The sequence below is a fragment of the Mus caroli genome, chromosome X (genome assembly GCF_900094665.2).
Source record: "Mus caroli chromosome X, CAROLI_EIJ_v1.1, whole genome shotgun sequence".
NCBI lineage: Eukaryota > Metazoa > Chordata > Mammalia > Rodentia > Muridae > Mus > Mus caroli.
Genome location: NC_034589.1, coordinates 43,593,431 through 43,609,580, shown reverse-complemented (window position 1 = coordinate 43,609,580; position 16,150 = coordinate 43,593,431). Strand labels below are relative to the sequence as shown.

Genomic DNA, 16,150 nt, shown 5'->3' with positions numbered 1-16,150 from the left:
TATCGGTTACCATTTTGCTGTGTAGTAGTTGAAAATAGTTGGAACAAAACTGAATAGTCCACCATAAAGTCTACTTGCAACGCTGATCCCTTTGAGCCTTGTGATTTAAAAAAAAAAAAAAAAAGTTTCGTATTTGCTGAGGGAGGTGAGGCAAATGTGCCAATTGATAAAGTACAGAGTGCCATACATGACTAAAACAGCACCTTCAAAAATCAAGAGCCCACACCAACTCTAAGGGTCGTTTGCATACAAACATATCAAGTGGAAAGAAATAATAGCTAAGAGAATCAACTTCCTAAACTGTTTTATTTTCCCAGTAACTTCCAGCGGAGGGATGTCTGGTGTTCTCAGCACTTAGATTATTGGCTGGCGGCCTCGGGCCAGGGAGGGAATCAGGTCCTCAGAAGCAGCTGCTGGACCCTTAGAAGCCTAGGGACTTGGGCGGGCCCGGGGTCGAGCCAAATGGCCGACCGCTCCGGGAGTGAAGGCTGGAGCTGGAGGTTTCCCCGAAGCGCCCTTTCTCAAGGCCATTGCCCCGACCTGTAACCCGGCCGGGCCGCCCGGCTCGCTCACTCGCTCGCTCGGCAGGGCGCGGCCCTAGCGCCACCCGGCTCGCCCCGAAGAAGAGGTGGGACTTTCCCCACCGGAAGTGAACGCGTCCAGTCTCGGGGAATTGGGGCACCTCAGCCAGTGTGTCAGGGAAACCCTTCCGGGTTTATATTGGGGGTGGGGGGTGGGGGGTGGAAAAAAAAAGAGGTGGGTTCAACCGGAGTCCCTGCGGCCACCGCCGCCGCCACCGCCGCCGCCGCCGGTCGGCCCCCGCCCCTTCCCCGTCCTTCCGCTAGCAGCAGGGCCCGGGCGGTCCCGTGGCCATGGCCTTGGCTTGATAGAGCCTCCCGGGCGGCTGGGAGCGTGTGGCCAGGACAGCAGGGTAAGCGGCGGCAGAGGTGGCGGCTGCGGGCGCCAGCTTGGAGGTCAGGCGACACCTAACGCGCGTCCTCTTCTTCCCCCTTCCCCCGTTCCCCTCCCTCCCCGTTACAGGTCACACGAGCCCCGCGGGACCCCGGGGGCCCAGAGACCCCGCCCCAGCGACAGCGAGCGAGCGCGCGCGCGCGCGGCGGGGCCCGGAGGCCTCGGGCCGGCTCGGCAGGCAGCGGCGCCGGCAGGAAGCGGGGACCCCGGGCCCCTTTGTGTGTGTGTGTGTGTGTGCGCGCAGGGCGGGGGGGAGGGGTGGCGGGCAGCCCCCGGCCGCGAGGCCCCCGCCCCTTCCAGCGTGGGGGTGCGCCGCGGCTCCCCCCAACCGTCGCTCGGACGCTCGCCGGCGCGCCCTCCTCCCCACGCCCCCCGGGCCGCCCTGGGTTCCTATAGGAAGGGCATCAGCATCCCATCCCCACCCACCCGACGACACTTGGCTCTTTTCCCCTCCCCCTCCTGGAACTTCCTCCTCGTCCCCGGTCGGGCCCTCCGCCTCTCTCCGCACTCTCCTCCCCAGTTCGCACATTTCCGCCCACCTTCCGCCTGGCCTTGCCGCAGCGCAGCTAGCGGGGTGTTATTTTTCCCCCCCCTTGGGTAAGGAGTTGGTGAAGGTGAGACTCATGAGGGAATACAAGGTAGTTGTGTTAGGGAGCGGAGGGGTTGGCAAATCTGCCCTCACCGTGCAGTTTGTCACCGGGACTTTCATTGAGAAATATGACCCCACCATTGAAGATTTCTACCGCAAAGAGATCGAAGTGGACTCTTCCCCGTCAGTACTGGAAATCCTGGACACCGCAGGAACCGAGCAGTTTGCCTCCATGAGAGATCTGTACATCAAGAACGGCCAAGGTTTCATCCTGGTGTATAGTTTGGTTAATCAACAGTCTTTTCAGGTAATCAAACCAAGTCTTATAATTTCTTTGAAGGGGGTGTGGTAATCCTACATGTACTTCTGATTTGCTTGAGCTGAGCGTTAATGAGCGTGTTTGGCTTTTGAAAGTTTGGCATGGTATGGAAAAGCCCTGGATTGTTTCTGTAGAGAATGCTAAAGTAACAGACATCGACAAATATTTTAAAGTTATTTTTAAGGAAAAGAAAAGTGAAAACGAAATAGGTCAGCCTGAGTATTTTTAGCCCTATGGTACAACCTGAAGTTGCTTATTCACTTCAACAAGTATCGATTAACGTGTTCACAAAACCTTTCGTAGATAACCTCAAGTGTGGAGCACGGTGGGAGAAATTGTTTGAAGTCCATTCTCTCGTACACAGAGCTAAAACCTGTGTGCCTGCTTTTCCTTCCCCCTGCTCTCCTAGCTCCTAAGGTCCTCAGCTTGAAGCCTAAATCTCAGTGGTGCAAAATGCGGGCTAGGCCTGCTTTCTTGGCATTTTTCTTGGGGGAATGCAGCCCAAAGGGGAAGTTGCTGCTCTAAAAGACTAGTACCTAGGATTCCTAACCCACAGAAAGCAAGGATGACTCTCCTTTTCTCCCGTCGAGCCATATCGTTTCTGCCATCCTAGCCTATACTTACAGAAAATATGTGGGACTGGGAACGCAGATTTCTTAGCCCAGTGGGGTAGCCAACCTGGATCTGGTCCAGTTGCTTCAGAAAATCCCTCCATCCCTCACCGGGAACCAGACTGAAGTTAACGTTATTTTAAGAGATGCACTAATTGTTGCTATTTATTCCTTGAAAATAAATGACCTTATATTGACCCGTTATATTGACCTCCATTGATTTAGGAAACAGATTTTTTTTTCTGCATTTAAAGGTATGCACTTAATGTTGCTTACTTAAGAGATATTAAGTGCCTTAGCCAGAGTAATGTGCTAGTTTCACATTCTTTGGGAGTTGAAGTTAGAGTGCTATGTATGAATTTTTCTGGTAACCTTATACAACAACTTCAAGAACTTCTTTGGAAAGAGTATAAGCTCTGGGCAAATGACTCCAAAGAACATTTTAGGTAGACTCACATTCCAAACAAAAGTAGCATAAAAGCATTTCCCCCAGGAAGTGCTGAGGGTATTATTATTTGACAGGTATTTTCGTTCTAAGGGATTCTCGAAAGATTTGTTTTTCCATCAGAAGACTCTTCTGGTCTTTTCAAAGGTGTTTCATGCCATTTCCACTGTATCCTCTTCTGTTATAGACATGAATGCGGAGTATGGAACTCTGACATTATTTCAGCAGAGACTCAGATTCCTTTGAGGCAAAAGTTGGTATTCTTAGGTAAACTTGTTGTTCCATAAGGAAACCCAGAAACGCAGCTTAACAATTCAGAGAAGGCTGAATTGGTAGATTTGACCAGTGTATGAATGTTTTGCTTACTGTAATTAGTCAAATATATATATATATTTATATATAAGGCAACTCTTTTTAAGTTACAGGACACACACAGAAAAAAATAAGGCAATGCTGGCTAACCCTATAATATTCCTATATCAAAACCATTCTCTGCGGAAATTGATGTTACTGAAACATAGCTAATGCTGTGATCTTTCGTAATGAACTACAGTTATTCCCATGCAATATATGTGTGGACAAATGAGAAGGCAAGCAAACATGGAAGAAGACATGTCTGACTTCTCACCCCGACTCCTGATGCTTTGACCTTCTTGGGCTGAGTTCACTGTTAACCACGGTTGTCTGCTATTGCAAGGCTAAGCGCTTAATAACCAATGTAAAATGAGATATTTATGTCTATGAATCTTTAAACTGGGTTTCTAAGCATCGAGTGCTGTCTGTCTCTGTCTCTTTCTGCCTCTCCCTCCCTCTCCGTCTCTCCTTTCCCCCTTGTCTTTAAACCACTTTCCCTTAAGCCCTCTTGTTAAATGACTAGGAGTTACATCCATGCTGCAGTCCTGTGCTGGGATAACAGGTGGTACAAGGAATCATGACAACTAGGCAGGTTTAGGGAGCTGGCCAAACATGTGTATGTTCATATTTGGGAACATGATTCTTTAATCAAAGTAGACTGAAGGTGGGGGTGGGGTTAGAGGAGTTTTAAGGTTGGTGCACAACTTAAGTTTTATTTTCCTGATGCAAAAGGCACAGCTAGTGCCAGTGCAACCCATCTAGTTCCCATGTTACCAGGGGAAAATGCTACTGTTGTCTTTATTTCCAGATGTGACTTTAGCTTTGTAGAGTCACCAAGTAGTGATTTTTCTGATTTTGAAAGGTGTCAGCTGTGGTAATGCAAAAGTCTAATTGTGTTCTTTCCCTTTGTGATTGCTTCACTAGGATATCAAGCCAATGAGAGATCAGATTGTGAGAGTGAAGAGATATGAGAAAGTCCCACTAATCCTAGTGGGAAACAAAGTGGATCTGGAACCAGAGAGAGAGGTTATGTCTTCCGAAGGCAGAGCTCTGGCTCAAGAATGGGGCTGTCCTTTCATGGAAACGTCAGCAAAAAGTAAATCAATGGTGGATGAACTTTTTGCTGAGATCGTCAGGCAAATGAACTATTCATCCCTGCCTGAGAAGCAAGATCAGTGTTGTACAACTTGTGTTGTCCAGTAAAAAAGAAAACCTCAAACATGGCCATACCGAGCAGGTTAGTGGTGGAACTCTATGGACCAAGGGCTCTTTTGGTTTTGATCAAGTATAAAATTAAAAAGCTGGTTGATGGTAATACACTCATACATTTGATACCACCTTAAATTTCTGTATTTTTAAAATAACATTTTTTTCTCAGCATAAACCCATCTCAATTCAGTGCAGAAAAGTTTTTAATGTGCAGATAAGCAGAACAAAGGTAAGAAATGGTGTGTATTGCCATTGATGAGACTTACATTTTAAAGGAGCGACTTTGTAGTTTTTCTTCTCAGCCTTACTTGATAACATTTGGAGGGATGCTTCAATCCACAGTACATCTTTCCCCTGGTTAGCACTCTTAGTGTCCAAGATGCACAGGCGAGCGTTCAATAATAATTTCACAAGATGATGAATGATTTTATGGTACGGCTTAGTATTTTTATATTCTGGGCAAGAGAGCCACGGTAATTGAAACCACCAATTTTCTAATCACTCAAGTATTTGATTGAACAGAATGATTATTTAATCAAGTTCATCTGTACCTTGCACTCGGGGAACTGAAGTGACCTCTGGTAATAACCAGGTACCTTCTCTTCCATCTGAATACCTGATGAAGGGAAAATCTGGTCTGAAGAGCCCATCCCGAGCACAGGGAGCATTTCTCCTTGGCTTAATAAATAATGGAATTGAGAACAGCCACGAGCCTTCACACCTTCCATCAAATGATAGCATGTTTTTAAAATGAGATTTCAAGAAAATAAGGGTATGTAAAACTTTGAGCTATTGAGCATTTAGCATGAGATGATTGTATGCATATCTTGATCTTTTCAGCTGGAATGTAATCCGATAATAGTCTCAGAAACCAACACTTAGATAATAATATAAACAACCAATACTGTGGAAGATTAAGAAAACCACAGTGAATGCCAGAGTAGGAAGACAGTATCAGGATGAAAGTGACCTCTCTGAGCCAGGGCTGACCTCCAGACTAGAAGCAGCTTTGCAAATGGCAACAGGCAGTTCAGATCATAGACATGATTCCTAACCAAGGGTCTGGCTTTATTTGTGCTGCTTAGAGAAAGGACTCAGGGTCCCTAATTTATCTTTCTAGACAAGGACTCTTGTCAGGTAGTGTCATCTTTGAAAATGAAGGATGACAACAGTGCTTTATTCAAAATGGTTTTGCTCATCATCCTTTACCATCCGAGAACATTGATGCAAACTCATTTACTCTGTCTACCTACATCTGTTGTTTTATAAAGCCAATGCTGGGACTGTAGTTTAGCTTATATATTGCTGGTAGTGTCACCCATGCAGTGTAGTTTTTGAGGTGGGAACAGGCTTATGTGATATGTAGATGACAATTGAGTCCTACATTCTTGATCCCAAAATCTGTCTTTTAAATCATAAACCAATTTCAGGTTTGAACAAGTTTTGTATGCTGATAGTATCTTTACCATTAAATTCTGCTTCTCTCACACTGATAATTGAGCAGATGACATAAATATATGTACTTTGAGTTTTATCATCCTTATACAAATTAACCAAATCCCATAAAATGTTTCTTCTTGACATTAATATAGGAAAGGAGGGTAAAAGCAAACTTAGTCTCCTACACACAGAGAGTAGGCTTTTCCTCCTGTTGGGAACTGGATGGTTTCTACAGCTTTTTACAAGTAGTTTTCATTATCAATGAGGTCTTAAGCTTGTTTCTCCTTGTATACTCTCATGATTTCAGTTTTTCCATTACTTACAGGGATATATGTATACATGGGATGGATTAAATATATCAAGACAACTGTGTTCATGCTTCTTGTTGATTAACATATTAAACTTAGATATAATTAATGCCAGAAATTACATATTTTATTAGGTGACTTTGTAGAACGTGTAGCTTTTGCTTGATATTTTTGTTGTTGTTCTTGTAAGCCAAGCATCAGGCTGAAGGTGTAGCACCTGAAATAAAATACTTAGTCAGATTTCTGAAGGATCTTTTAGAACAGTGTGCACCATATACAGATTTTTTTTCTAAGCCCAAATCAGATAGAAGTTATAGGTATGTGGGTCTGTAACCTGAGGCTAGTGGAGTTTGTGCTCGTCCTTCCTCACTGTCACCTGAACAAGTATGTGATAGATTGTGAGTCTCTATGAGTCATGGAGCCCTGAAGGCTGTCAGTTCCAGATCTAAACTGACGATCAAACTTGGACTAGTAAAGGTGACTTGAGAAGGGTATGTCTGGCGTCTTAGAAAAGGACTTTGTATGAAGTTTGAAATAATAGTACTTAAGACAGAAAGAGCATGGTTGCTGCTGATCATTGGCTGTGTTTAAGTGAGGGGGACATTTATTAGTGTTCTGAGAATGGCTCCTGAGAATCCCTCACGTTTCTTTCCTAACACTCTTTAATTTGGGTCACTACTCTGTTGCCCACACCTGCTTCAGGGCCTGGCTTGGGATCGTTTCTTCCCCTTTTACCCTCCCACTGGCTGTCATTTTACTGTAAATTAGGAAGTGTGGCAGATTTTTTAGAGCCAGCCACCATCCTGATTTCCTTAGTGGCCAGAAGTGGCTTCTTTCTTGCAAGTGCTTTGTAGAACTGTGACTGGGCAGCCATAGTTTCATAAAAATCTAGCTCTGTGTTCTTCTCCTTGTTTTAGTTCCCAAGTCAGTAGCTCCTATATCTGGCGGCTGTTATTTCAATCGACAGTGTACTGTTTGAGTGCAATGCTATTGAGAAGAATGGCTTTTTCCTTAATAACCAACTATAAAAGAAGAAGATCAGAGCAGTGTGGGAATTGAGAGGAAGGAAAGAAGAGAAATTCTCAGTACTCTGGGCTTTTGTTGTTGAGAGCTGTCCTCTGTTTAGGAGTATAAATGTTGAGCAACATACGTGGTAGCTACCCAGTAGGTCTGATATTATGTTCCGATCCTCCACTTACGACAAATTTATTCTCTCTAGAGATCAACAGAAGTCCCCATGGGCATGGGGTTGGAATGGCCCCTGGTTAAGAACCAGTCAGTTAAGTAGCCTGAGAACTGGGTACCATTTGAGCCAAACCTTGAAACATGGGTGTGGTGCAGGGGCAGGGAAGGTAGGGGGTGTTTTGTTTTTGTTTTTGTTTTTTTTTCTAAACAGAAGGAATTTGAAGATGAGTCATAATAAAACTGTTAAATGTTCTATACATTTCCCCCAAAAGAAGGAAGATATGCATTAAAGTTATCCCTTATATGATAACTGGGTCTAACCTTTTCACAAGTGGAGTTTTTAAAAATTATGTTTGAGGCAGTCCTATGTGTCAGTCCAGTATTAATGAATGTTACAAGGGGAAAAATTTACAAAATAGAGAATGGTGTCCTTTGCTATGGCCTGAAGGTCTGTAAATTTTTCTAATGTTTTCCTCAGCATGTTATGGATAGAATAGGTTCTCCCAAGTAGAGTAAATGGTTCATATGGGTACCAAACACCAGGAAGCAAAATGAAAGAACAAAGGTCATTATTTATGTCAGCCCCAGTTCATTATATATGTCAGCCTGAAGAAAAAGGAGAGATTCTTGATTCAAGACTAGCATGTCATTTCATGTGGCAGCAGAATGCCCGGGATGGTAACAAAGGCTCCTGGAAGGCTAAGACATCTATAAATGGGATCTTATTCTAGCTGGACTTACTATTTCTTAGATGGAGTAGGATGGATTGGAATTTTCAAGGCTCTCTCTCTCTCTCTCTCTCTCTCTCTCTCTCTCTCTCTCTCTCTCTCTCATACAAAATGTGGACCGAGAACAGTTTCTTAATCTTTTTTCCTGTTTTTTTCCCCCACTAAATATGATAGTTCAGCAAATGTGCAATGAAAATCCTCAAGATTAAATCACATTATGTACCATAAAATGCTGGCATTTTCATATCCAAGCTAAACAGTACTGTGTGAGTAGAAGCCTGGGGTGGATGTCTGTTGCAGAAAGTGGAGTGCCCTTAGGTGCATCTGTCTTTCGTCCTGCCTTATTAGTATGCACTTTAAGTGGAGAGACAGTCCCCTATTTGTCCTTGGGTGCCAGAGAGGAGAGGAGGATGTGACCTAGGGAGAAGCATGGGTTGGAGCAGAGGACCTGAGAGTCTATAGCAGACCTGGAGTGCATGTGATGGACAGCTGCTTGCCTTTCCTACTACTCTTGATTCTTACCAGCCCTTCTCTGACTCCCACAAGGTTGTCAGTTTGACACTTCAGGGTAAATTGGGGCACCAATTAGACCTGCACTGGGTGTGGATGTGTCTCAGTAGAAAGACTCCCTCCGTGTATCTTTTCCCTCTTTAATTGCTTCCTCCAACCTCAAGAGTAGGCTTTTATTGTAGAATGAAATGCATGTGCGATGATCAGTTTTACTCCATTACCTCTCTGGCTTAGAATGAACCATCAGTAGAATTAACAAAAATTGCATCATGGAGTTGGAGAAGTGCCACTGAGGAAGCGTTCTAGTCTTCCTACTGGAACAGTTCTCCTCCTGGGATTGCTTCTCGTTGGAGTTGGACAAGTCAGAAGATACTGTAACTAAGAAAAATTGAAGTTCTGTCAGTTGTTGGAAAATGTATCCAATCAAAACCATATGCACAAATGCCTTGGATTAGCCACAGTACTGGGAATGTCAGTTTCAGAAAGTACTACTTTCAGTTGTGGGGAACAGTGTTTTACTTGGTCTGATTCAAAGTTAGCAATTAGAATCACATTGTTGGTCACACACTATTACCATGTCACTGGACATGGTGACAGTATTTGAGATGTTAGAATTGAATTCATCATGTTAAACACTTGACAGTCTAGCTCTAGGCCGTAAGAAAAATATAAGTCCTTCCCTTTGACTCTGGGTTCATCGTATACACTGAGCATGTTTGCTTCTCTTCCAGAATGGTTCTACCTCCATTCAAGACATGTCTGACATGGATTCATCTTTTGCTCTCTGTGTTTAATGGGAGAGAATGAGCACTTTTAATGATTTAGTCATCCTATTCCAGTGCCTTTAATAAGCTTCATACAAATTAGGATAAGAAATGAAGCAACATAGGTAACAGCACCACCAACGAAATACCCTGCCTCTTCACATAACAGCCGCAATAGCACGAATACTGAGCTCAAGTATGGAGATGCCAAGGAGAAATATAAGGAGAAGTTCATCTTTTAGGAATGCTCCTTGCTTAAATCTCCAGAATTTCATCTGTTTGAAACTAGAAAGAAAGAGAAAAAAGAGAAAGAAAGAGGAAGGAAGGAAGGAAAGGGAGGGAGGAAGGAAGGAAGGAAGGAAAGGGAGGGAGGAAGAAAGGAAGGAAGGAAGGAAGGAAGGAAGGAAGGAAGGAAGGAAGGAAGGAACTGGTTGCACATCTATATTTGCTAAAAAGATAAAAATTATGGTAGTGTTTAAAATTGTAAAAGCTATTAACTCTAAAAAGACATTCACAAACTGCTAAGCCCCTCACAGTACTTTGTTAACTTCCCAGGCATTCTGCTGCCTCATGAAATGATGTGTTTTGTCCTGAATCAAGAATCTCCCATTTTCTGCAGGCTGGCATAAATAATGATCTTTGTTCTTTCAGGCCTGTGTTTGGTACTTCGGTGTACTAGCTGACTCTACTGGGAGATCCATTTTCATTTACTGAAAGTTTGAACTATTGTTTGTTTCTAATTTTTAGTCTCATAATTTTGTTAGAAAAATATTAAAAACCAAATAGTTTAGTGCAAATGTGAGTAGAAGCTGGCAGAATTACGATTTGTTGGCTGGCTGACAGTGTAAGCGTTACCTTATGATGTGTATGGTAGGAAAGCAGCAGGTCCCAGCTTTGCAGCAAGCATGGCTCAGTGTGGTGGCCTGAGAAGGAAAATGTGCTCGGCTGACGGCCTGCCTTCAAGGATTCGCCAGTGGGTTTCTCGCAAATGAATGAGGGTGTTAAGAAATTGAACATTTTCCTATCACTGGAGAGCAAAGACATGTACACGTTCCATCTCGAATATTACTAATATGAGACACTGTCCTTTTCACTTAATGAAAGAAGTTGCTTCAGGATTCATTGCTGCAGAGAATAATAATTTATTGCTGTCTTAAAAAGTGACCCTTATTATTTTATATAAAAGTATGCTCAGTGTTAATATTGTGGAGTGTGACTCAGAATTTACTGGCGTACCATCTTCAGGCATGTGGATAGAGGAAATGGCTTTTGGGTAAAAGTGATGGATATGTAAATTTTATTTAATATAGAATGTGATTAAAAAGCTGGGTTGTAGTAAGTACTTTATCACTTTAATGTTACAGTAAGCTGTCACATTTTATAAATTCAATAGAATATTATAGTCATATATGAAAAATTCAAGCTCTTGCATATTTATTTTGGAAATTATTAATTAGAATTTATAGCAGGCTGTTTAAAATTAATTGGGGGAAGTCTAATATGAGCAAGTGAAAATTCTAGTATTATAGATATAAATAACGAAATACTGTTTTGGTTTAAAAGGTATATACATTCTAAGCTTGAAAAGACTCTACATATGGAGTGTCCTTAGTGTGGATATTAAAGAATTGATGATATGATCCTAGTGGCCTAAAAATCAATAAGTAAGGAAATGAGAGCAATTGCTGACATTATATACTCATTTATGAAGTACTATCACACACTGTCTTATAGACTAGAGATAGCAAGTCAGTGAGGGAAGCATTTTTCTTGCTATTTTAATGATAAGGAAACTGGACTTGGTCAACCTTAATCTAATACTTAGCTTTCCACATTAAGACATAGTTTTAAGTAGACAAAGCTTTTATGATAGTTTTTAAAGATGAAGATTTTTGTAATATGTTTAGGTGGCAGGATTTCAATAATGATGAGTGGGAAGTTCTTTCAGAGTAATGATGGCTATGCTGCAGCTAATGAGAACACATTCTCTCAGGCTCTTTGAACACTAATACAAGTGTAGCTGTCAAATGAAATTAAAATGACGTGTTTATAGACATTGCTAGAGCCTGTTGAGATCTTAGACTGACTTCACTTGGCATGCTTTCATAGTTGCTTTTCTTTAGTTTCTGGCTATATGATAACATTTTTTATCTTCTACATTAAACAAACACAATTTAATTCCTCTAGAAGCCAATTTGTGACTCAGCACAGCTGAAGAACATAATGTTTGTCTGAATGATAGATTTTTCTCCTCCATTATTAGATGGAAGGCAGAAATCTGTCAGCTGTAAGGACAGAAACTGAGGCGTCTATAACAGAAGTTCTTGTGATTGCAAGGGTGCCCATAAAAAAGAGCAGATTAGCATAGGGCATGTGCAGTGTCTACACTCTGAATAATTCTGCATTCCCACAAAACTAAGCTCTGGAAAACGTAGTATACTAACAAGGTAACTCATAATGACCATTGAAGACTACCACCATTTCCAGTTATCATAGGAACAGATCCAGTTCAAAGTGAAGCACCATTTGCCCCAACTTCTGTATGGTAAGATCATTTCAATCGGTATGACTGTTTTGAATATCGCATATGTGTAAATGGGAAGTGTCATAATATTATAGCACAAGTAGTAACAGAGACAGTGTATTCTCTCTGGTTCAGTCTTACTACAGTTCTGCTTTTGATGACTTTTCTGGACCTGTGCAGTAAATTACTTTGTTATTTAAGCTGATGGCGAGAACACAGTGAAATTCCACCGAGATCCCATGATCACACACTAGTGACCTGCAGTATGCATCCATTCATTTATCCATCCATCTATTATCTGTCTGTCTGTCTGTCTGTCCATCCATACATCCATATATCCATCATCTATCTATTTATATCCATCCATCTATCCATCTATCATCCATCCATCCATCCATCCATCCATGTGTATGTGTGTGTGTGTGTATATATATATGTGTGTATATATGTATATGTGTGTGTAAATATCTATATATATGCATTCCTTTGGGTTTGTTGTTGTAAGGTTATTTCTTAATGTTCTACTGTATATTTCTAGGTTTTCATGAAATGTCTTTGGTCTTACTTGCAGATTACAAACTCAGAGGAAATTTGCACAGATGCTGCTTTGGAGAACTTTACAACCTGGGTTGCAGAACTGAGCCTTGGTAAACCTGTCTCTATCACAGCATGTTGCCATACAGCTAATGAAGTGCATAAGGTCTTGGCCCTCAAGATCCACGGACCTTAACAGTAATGCTTAGCACGTTTACCATACATTTAAAATCTGTTCTTTATCGATCCGTCCTTTTATAGCTTTTTAAGTTCTTATTGATGGCTAATATGAAAGGGTTAATTTTAATGTTAGTTGATTTCGTTAATCAGTTTCTCAACTTGTATTTATTACTCAAACTCAGTATTACCTACTCAATGCCTTTTAAAAGAAAGATATAATGGAGAAAAAAATTGAGCCTTAAACAAATGGTTACTTCTGTATATTACCTCGTACCAATGCTTCATCCTATTTGTAAAATCTTTCTCCTATAAATGGTTGGTTAATACTTTGAGACTTTGTTTACGTGTGGCAGTGTTGTAAAAAGAAACTAAAGATCACATTTTACCTGTATCGATGGACTATCCCTTTTCTTCAAGTGCAGTTTTGGTAATTAACGAGTTGTGAACGTTCCAGGTGATACTGGAGGTTGGCTGTACAACGTTTACTTGAAGTTGAAGAGTTAAGTATTTGATTCCATTAGGCCTTCACATGTGTTGATCTCATTTACAGCATTAAATTGCAGCAGTAACATTTTTCTTTCTGTGAAGTTCTAAACTTAGTTATGACCTACTAGCAATGCCTTTGAAAAGGGATATTGTGTCCATGGTAAATTAATTGTATACCTAAACAGAGATAGCTCAGCTTTGCCCGTCAGGCTTGTCATTGACATCTGGTAGACTTCTGCACATGTAAAACTGAATTCAGATAAAACCATGTACAATTTCTAGTTCTTAATATTTGTCTTTCTGACTAATAGTTTAAAGCAATATTTGTTAATGTTTTCTTGCACTATCACAACTGCTTTTTAGTTTTTTTTTCAAGAAGCATGTTCGTAGTAGAGACAGATCTGTGTAACAGGAGGGAAAGCAGCGCCGAGTCTCTGGCTGGCTGTGTTTTATTTTTGCAAATGTGCTTTCTAATAGCCATTGCCTTCCATGTTGTTTACCTAATCAGCACATGTTGTCTGAATACTTGAACATTTTACCAATAACGCAGGTATAGAAAAAGAAAAAAATACTTACAGTGAGTAATCTTTTTGTTCACTTTTAACATCATGATGACAAATCCTTTTTTCTAGCAATTATTTTTCAATTGTGAAAGTTTGACAGTATTTTGTTTGGGGGTTTTATTTGGTTTTATTTGTGTGCTTTTAATTTGCAGAAGTTAGTAACTGCAGCTCACCTACTGCACCAAAGTTCTCGATTTTAGGAGCCCAGCTTTAGTCATTTGAACATGCTTCTAAATAAAACAAAACCAAAACTATGCTTTTGATCTATAATAATAGCTCAATAACTTTGTCAAACAAAGCTCTATTATATGCAGTGATGGTTTGTGGAAGGGTGTGGCAAGTTTAAATTTGTATTGTGTGTGGTGTTCAAATAAAGTGAAATCTACATTCATGTGACTTATTGGTCAGCATGGCCATTAATTAATGAGTAGAAAATGATTAAACTTTGATTTCCTTTTTTGAAATCGTGTTGCATTTGATTCCTGATCAGATTCCCTCAAAGCGAGCTCGTGTTCTTACATCTGGGGTTTGATGGTGAGAGGCAGCTGAAGTGTTTGTTCTTAGTTACAAACTGCGTGAAATAAATACTTAATTTGAGTTTGCACTTTAAAACCCAACGCTCCTTTCAGAGTAGCTTAAGTGCTTCTGGCTCATCATTATTAGCCCTGTGAAATTCTAAAGGAATCAAAGAATTCATGATGGCTTCAATTTTCTGCAGATTGATTTTTATACAGTCCCCCCCCCCCCGCCATGGCTATCCTTCTGTCCTTCCCTTTTTTCGCCTTCTGTCACCTCTCTCTCCATCACAGTGTTCATTGTCATTGACCTCAGCAGCAAATTTCACTCGGATTCACTTAGGATCACAGGAATCAGGGGAAAGGGATTTGAAAGGTGGTTTCTCCAGCACATTTTAAGAAAAGGGACCAAAAGTTATTTTAGCTTCCTCAATAGATTGCATGTTGCTTATTAGGATAAGAAATGAATATTAAATGCAATATATGTCTTGTCTTTATTATGGCATTTGTTTAGGAGTTGTTCAAATCACTGCAGTAGGGCTCTGCAAATAAAGTCATGTAACCTATTATGATGGATCTAATGTACTGTAACTTTATCAGTGAACAGTAAAATCTCGAATAACAAGTACAAACATTGAACAATTACCTATGAAGATTTGTAAAAGTAAATTTTTTCCAATAGATTTCATTCTTGTCATTTTGTAAGACGACCCTGCAGTCCACCTGTTTGTAACTTTTTTAATAAAATAGATATCTGTATTATGGAGGCTTGTCTCTTTAATTATTTCATTATTGGCATATTACATCTTGTTCTAGATTTGCTAACTTAAATTTTTAAGCAGGAAGTCATTAAACACATGATTATATATTATAGTACATAAACAGAAATTAAAGATTCATTCACTTGATTCCTTAGTTGCTATTTTGACATTGTATAGGGGATACTAAAATATGACCTAAATTAAAATGCTTAATCAATTGGACTAACTCAGAAATGAATACTAATTAGTTTAAAATGCATATAACTTAGTCCATATGCAGAAAATGGCCAAAATACAAATTTGTTGACTGGAAACTGTGTATTAATAATTTTGGACAATATTAAGTAGTATAATTAAATGTTGATATATCAAGTTAAGAAAATTCAAACCAATTATCATTTGGCTTTTGGGGTGGTGTTTTGGTTTTGGTTTAATGCTTTGAATTGAACTTTCAGCCTTGTACCTGCTGGTTACCCCATTGTCTTATCCATTTGAAGGTTTTGCTAGTTGGTTAACTCATTGTCCAGCCTAGTACTTTTAACTTGAATCGAGTAGGTGTTTTAACCTTACATCTTAAACTTAAGATCACTTTTTAAAATGGACAGCCTGTGGACTCCATTTGGAAGAAATTACAGATGTGTATTCCTGTGTCACAACATACAGGAAATATCTTGTTTACTACTTTTAAAATCTCCAGTTTTGTGTTGGGGTCCAGCCATCCCATATATGATGTATTAGATATAGCCCTGCAGTCTTTGAGGGTTGTCCAGTTTTCCTCTGCCCAAAGCAATAGAATCCCTCCATCCAGTAAGGCCCACATTTCTAACCTTAGTAACAGAAGATGGGATGGTACAAGACAAAACTAAAGAAAAGGAGCCAGATGAGCCGGAACTAGCATCAGTTATCAGAAGGGGACTATATCTCAGGTCACCTTTAGCTCCTCCATAAGGTTCTGAGACATCATTCTTACCTAAGAAGATTTCATCTAATATTTATGTTCCTTCGAGACAGAATTTATTAGGGGCAAGATCTAAAGCTATAAAATTCAGGATCGAGGAGAGGACAGTTTTTCATTTAGAGTTGATGAAACTAAGGTTTTTAGAACTGTCATGACTTAACTGCATAAAGAAAAATCAAATACCCACAAACCTGA

The 16,150-nt window shown here is 40.5% G+C and overlaps 1 protein-coding gene across 1 annotated transcript; it reads left to right on the top strand.

The window, feature by feature from the left end:
* The first annotated feature begins 1,223 nt into the window (after positions 1 to 1,223).
* On the top strand, positions 1,224 to 15,379 carry Rap2c (RAP2C, member of RAS oncogene family). Its single transcript, XM_021153863.2, has 3 exons — positions 1,224 to 1,868; positions 4,215 to 4,527; positions 12,530 to 15,379. The coding sequence occupies exons 1-2, from the start codon at positions 1,596 to 1,598 to the stop codon at positions 4,491 to 4,493; spliced, it is 552 nt and encodes a 183-aa protein (XP_021009522.1). The 5' UTR covers positions 1,224 to 1,595; the 3' UTR covers positions 4,494 to 4,527; positions 12,530 to 15,379.
* Positions 15,380 to 16,150: the final 771 nt, after the last annotated feature.

Coding starts and splice junctions, on each gene's coding strand:
- Rap2c (XM_021153863.2), top strand. CDS start 1,596: ATGAGGGAATACAAGGTAGTTGTGTTAGGGAGCGGAGGGGTTGGCAAA. Junction 1,869..4,214: donor TTAATCAACAGTCTTTTCAG/GTAATCAAACCA, acceptor TTGCTTCACTAG/GATATCAAGCCAATGAGAGA.